Below are 6,042 nucleotides of genomic sequence, written 5' to 3'. Positions count from 1 at the left end.
AAATAAAAAATTTTTATGAATGAATTCTAAACACAAATGTTTTCTTACTTGAATAGAACGTGGTATGGGTATTGCAGAAATTTTCTCTGATGAATGAGCATGTTTTTTCGAATTTCTTGGGAAACGATCAATTATTGCCTCACAATTATTCGTCTTGAAATAAAAATGGATACAATAAGTGGCTTTTTCTTTGACTGCTACATCATTGCATTCAAAGTGCTATTTTAATTGCAACTTCATAGCATATAAATAATAATCAGCCAAGAAAGAAAGCTAAGTACATGCTAGTAAAAGAATTTACGGCTGTTGCCCCGCGGAGCCAAAAATCCAAACTAAGCGGGATATGTAAAGCCAAAAAACATCAAAGTTGGTTTGTCTCCGCTGTCTTTTAACTGTTATTGTTGGAGTCTGTTGATATAGAAGTACAGTGGAACCCACGCGGTGAGTATTTCCCTAAAATAAAAAGGCTACATTTAGAAATGGGGGCAGCTATCTAAAACCTTCAATCACATTTTATTAAAAATGGTATTTGAATGGTTTGCACTTAAAAGTAGGCCATTTGCATTTGAAATATTTCTTTACTCTTAGTTTACTCTTACATTTCTTTGGCCTGGAGTGCTAGATTTTAACACCAATTTAAAATTTAATGTCCTATCATACAAACCATAATCAGCATATGCGGCCACTGTAACTAGAAAATAATGTGCATAAAATACCACCACGGTGCTGCATCTAATAGAAATTACAACATTTCGCACTCCGCACTCAACGCGCGCTGCGTGGCGAGTGGAGCTGCAGAACATTAACAATAAATTCTCGCATGCCATTGTGAAATTCTCACAATAATCATAAATAATAGGTTATTTCTACTTTTTAAACGGCCCGGCCGAGAGGCTGTTAATGAAGTTGCCTGGCCGCCGTGTGCGTATCTGTCTGATTTACTAACTGAGCGGCGATACTAAAGGAGAAATAAGCGACAAGACGGCGTCCAGGTCGAAACTCCGTCGCTGGGAGCTGCCTAATTAAGCAACTCTGCACTGCGAGAAAAGACTAGTGCTATAGAGAAAAGTGCTGGACATAATCAGGATATGTGTGTATTCTAGAAAGAACAAAATTTCTTACTACGCAGCGTTGGATAAATATTTCAACTCAATTCAAAAGCAAATAAAAGACACTGAAATGAAAGTAGATAACAGTAGTAGATAATCCTTCAGTAATGCTCGTTTTAATGAAAGTGCAAGGTCGGCTAAGTGAAAAGCTTCCCAGGCATTAGAAACAGTTGTTGAGTCTGAGTAAAGGCTTTGCATTCAAAGTGGCTAGTCATTAAGCCAGCAGGTGGGGAAATGGAGCCAAATGGAGCGTATCGCTTACCAGAAAGACAATTGCGGCAAAGATGCATCGGGCCGATGATCTCGAGGGTTTGGACCATTAAAATGCACTAAAACAATATTTTGTTAGGTCGTCTCACACACTTGGGCTGCAAACAGACCCCATCATCGATGATCGTCCACTTTGTTTGTTTATCAAGTTTGTTTACTCTAGATTTTGTCATTTCATCTTGGCCGGTGTGGAGATGCCCATGAGTGGGGATCTTCGCTCGTTTCTTTCATTTTTTTTTCTCTTTTTTTTTTTTGTCTTTTTTTTAATTGTGTTTACGTTAGCCCCTTGCTCCACACCAAATTAACCCATTGAGGAGGCATTTCAATTATGTTTGGATACACACAAGCAATGCGAACACTCGTTGACAGTAATATTGCCTTAAAAAGCCCGTAAAAAAATGAAAGATATATAAAAGACAGAATGAAGTGTCCCAAGCATTTATGCCTTTGTCTGAGAGCGTTGAAAATTGTTTGGCTCAATTCTCATAAAACGAAATATAACCAAAGTAAGAAAAAAGATCAACAACTTAGTGTTCTTGTTCTCATTCTTGTTGGCCTGTCGCCGTCTCTGTCACTCCGGTTTGAAAATGTTCTTTTTAGGTTTTTTTTTGATTTTTTTTTAAATTTTTATTTTTGTCTGTTTCTGTGTTGTCAGTTTTTTCGAATCCATCGTGCATTCATTGTCTTGCACTAATCGCCATAAAAGATCTCGCTTTTCATCTCTTCTCGTGACGCTGCGTTGTTGATCTTGAAAATCTGCTGTAAGTAAAAAAAAAGAAGCCAAAGCAACAAACAGCACACAAATCTCCGCTCCGATTCGAAATCCAAAATAGTAAGCCGAGGTTGCTCGAGGATTTGAATGGTCTTGGCCGTCTCATGATCGGAAATTGTAGCTTTGTACTTGCTCGAAGAATGGTTTTATTCGGGGATATATAAATCGTGCAGTGCGAGAAAATGCTAGATGAAAGGTTTCAAAATGCAAGTAATACAAATATTTTCGACCATTATTATAAATATTTAACCACTTATGACTTGCATAGTCAATTGAGAGGTAAAATGAGAATGTTCATTGATAAATAGCCCCATTAAAGATTAATCCTCTTCTGGATATATCTGATGTTCATTAACCCTTGATTCCCCCTTGATATCTCCCAGTGCATCCTACTCATATTTCAATATCTTTTCCATGCATATTCCCAGCCCCTCACATAAGTGATCCATAATTTAATGAGCTTCATTCATCCATTCATTCATGCAGCGAGACTGAGTGAGAACTAGAGATACAAAACTCCTTCTTTTTTGGCAAGGGTCCAAAACAAAATAATAAAAAAGAGGAGCGACGGTAAGACGAAGCCGGGGGAAAAAAGGAGAAAAAAGGTCATCTTATCATAAATAAACTGACATAAAATCAAGAATCAAATTCAAAAGCGAAGACAAGAAATCCGTGGCATCCAAAGTACATTGAAGGGAATTACACAACAAATGAAATGCAGGCAAGCCACAGAGTTTGGAGCTTCGGGTCTGGAGTTTGAGTCCCTGGGTCTGGGGAACCGGAGGAGGAGGAGCCATGGACTGACAATGATTCACTATGGAGTTTTATGAGCTGAGAACATTTCGAGGCATTCAGGCAACTGAAGAAGCTCAGTAGATATAGGCTTTATCTATTTTGTGGACTATGCAAATGAGATCGATAAAGTATTTAAGATGCAACCGATCGATAGAAAAGTGGCAGCTCAGCTGCAGCTAATAGAGTGCGAAGCTGCTGAGCGGACATAGGGCAGCTTAATCTGGCCGTAGATCAAAGTCTTCGTTCAGGTAGCGCCCTAACATTCCCGGCCGATAAATTTCCACTAAACGGACAGCGAACAAAACGTTGGACTTCATTTCCAAACTGTTTATAATTTATTTTCACCAAAAACCAAGGCAACCCCAAACAGAACAAGCCAGCGATAAGAAGGAATCACCAAGTCGGAACGTTGCGCTTGCTTGTCGCTGCATAATTTGTCGACTTGTAGATACATTTGTAACTCTGTATCTGCTGCTCGAGTTCGTTTGAATTTCAGCTTTTGGTAGCGCCATGGGGCCACATCGTGTGTGTCTCTTGGCTTGGGCTTTACTCTTTATTAATGATGTGGGAACTTCTGTTCGGCGCTGAGAGCCGAACGTTGATTTTCTGGGTCTGCATTAAATTTCATTAATTATGAAAAATCATTTCATTAATATCGGTTTCGTCGTTGTTTCCATTTGCTGTTGTGAACGTCGCTTTTCTCCGGTAATTATCGTCTCATTGGAATCAATTAAAGTGGAAATGTTAAAAGAGTAAAAAACGAAACCATCACACAAAGCTAAGATCCCCCAAATATATTGACATACACAATTAGACACGGCCGACACACTCATCTCCATCATAATTAACATCTTGTTGGGATGCTGATAACGATGAAACCAGCTCTGATGATGATACATACATACATAAACAAGAGGCGATGCAATCTGAGATCTCTGGAGTGCAAATAATTAGGCAGAGCTTAGAAGGCGCAGACTCAACGGAATTCTCACCATTTAATTAGTATGCATTTCCATTATTTATCTGTCGGCCACGATATTCTGGCCGGGCTTTCCTTATTCCCCAGCTCATTTGGCCTTTGTATCTTATGGGCGCGTTCTCAGCCATGTTTCTGTAGGTTTTACGAGCGCTTTTTTTTTTTACAACTGAAAGAGCCGAGTGCAGTTGGTATTTCCACAAACTATTGTAATACATCAATATGATTATGAGGCCTGCAGCCGCAGTCGACGAGGTGCCTTCACATCTTTTATACATTTGTGGCATGTGTTGATTTATTTGGGATTCGTTTCTGTTCTCCCTTTTGCCTTTCTGTTTGTCAAAGGCAAACAAACCGAAAACCGTTCCGTTTGTGTGTGATCAGTGATCATTCTGGCCAAGTGCGAGAGATCCGATCGCTGCTTAATTTCAGAGTTCCTCCAAAAAGTGTTAACTTATGTCTCGGTCTCTTCACTTTAACCATAGCTCTTCAATATTTGATTTCTGGTCTCGCCTTCCGACAGTCACTGTTTTTTTTCTTTTTTCTTAAACCAACAGTTGGCCACGATTTTGTCGATGGTTTTGAATGGATTGAAGTAGTTGTAAAAATGCAAGTTTTATGCATTTTATTTATGAGCTTAAGTGCAAATTGTTCTAACAAAAATGGCACTCTGTGCATATATCTCCCAAAGGAGATAATTTCAAGCATATAAAGCAAATATTACCAACTATTCAATTATTATAATCTGAATTTAGAGTATACTGTAGCAGTAGTATTAAATGCACTGAGACAAGCCAATAACTTTAACCGACCCAGTTCTCTTTTCTACAATAATGCCAAGAACCCAAAATCTAACGTGGAGAATGGTGCATTTGTAAGTAGATTCCTCATTCCTCCTTCATTCCCATTCGATTTAGAACTAGACGGCACTTTCCATCGCTCTAATTGCCTTTCCCATACCCAGGCAACGTTTCCCATTACCAAGCCAATGTGCCACATTTCCACATTCACAAAGGAACCCGAGCACAAAAAATTTGAGCCCCAATTGACAAAATCACGATTCATCGAACAACGGCGACGACAACTTAACTTTACACACATTCGCAGCTCGAAGTAAAAGACTCCTCCTGCAATCCGCCGAATCCCAAAGAAATCCGCGAAAAAAAAAGGAGGAAGGGCCAGGAGTGGACGGTGCAGAAATGTTTGGCAATTGGAAGTTGGCGGCAACTTTTAGGCCTTTGGGGCGTCTGCGTTGGCTGATGGAAGGAAGCTGGTGCGGCTACCTAGGAGTTGCATTGTCAGCTAAGCGATCTTTAATAGGACTGCACTAAAAAACATTTTGTTGAAACTGTTAGTTTCAATTGCAGATACAATTGCTTTATAGCTTAGATCAATGTAGCTCTTAAGTATTATCCTTTTGAAACTGAGTTATATAAATTTAAACAAAATAATAATAATAATAAGACCATGAATTATGTCTTGAATGAATGAATTATGAATTATGAAAAAAAAACTACCCAATGAATAGGTTGTCTATGCATAAAAAAAGTTTGGATGTACTACATTAGGAACACAATCTTGAAACTTAGATAGATTTCCCTTATATTTCATTAGGATTTCCAATCCTTTGGCATTGTTTTAAGTGTATTTATCCTTTTTCCGCTTGTGCAATCGCTCTCTCCTGGCTATTCCCCATTTATCTGACAACTTTGAATGCGGACAAAAGAACCCGAAAGAGCCACAATTACGGTACTCGGCGTCATCGGCTGTTGTTGCAGCTTTGTTCTGGCTTGTTTTTTGTTGCCTGTTTTGTTGCAAAACTGTCCAAACATTGTCGGAAATTTGTTAACTTTAATTTCTATTGCCAGGCGGACAGGGTGAATTGGCCGAAAACGGTACCAGCGCCCGAAAGTTGCGGGTGTTGGCTGCATTTTCCCATTGCCGGCCTGTCGAAATTATGACAATCCCGGCAATCGAATAAAACCGTTCCCCACGGCTGCCAATTTTCGAATTGTCGTAAATTTGTTGCTTCATTTGCTGGACCGTCAAAGGGGGATTCTGCTAGTACAGGTCGGCGTTTCAGTGCCATAAAGCTTGATTTATTCTCATCTCATTAACAT

General features: G+C 39.2%; 1 protein-coding gene across 1 annotated transcript; it reads left to right on the top strand.

Moving 5' to 3' along the window:
- Positions 1 to 4,954: 4,954 nt before the first annotated feature.
- On the top strand, positions 4,955 to 5,404 carry CG44174 (uncharacterized protein). Its single transcript, NM_001275799.1, has one exon. It carries the CDS (start codon positions 5,122 to 5,124, stop codon positions 5,251 to 5,253), a length of 132 nt encoding a protein of 43 aa, NP_001262728.1. The 5' UTR covers positions 4,955 to 5,121; the 3' UTR covers positions 5,254 to 5,404.
- The last annotated feature ends 638 nt before the right edge of the window (positions 5,405 to 6,042 follow it).

The sequence above is a fragment of the Drosophila melanogaster genome, chromosome 3R, assembly GCF_000001215.4.
Source record: "Drosophila melanogaster chromosome 3R".
NCBI lineage: Eukaryota > Metazoa > Arthropoda > Insecta > Diptera > Drosophilidae > Drosophila > Drosophila melanogaster.
This window is presented reverse-complemented; position numbering and strand designations above follow the sequence as displayed.

Coding starts and splice junctions, on each gene's coding strand:
- CG44174 (NM_001275799.1), top strand. CDS start 5,122: ATGTTTGGCAATTGGAAGTTGGCGGCAACTTTTAGGCCTTTGGGGCGT.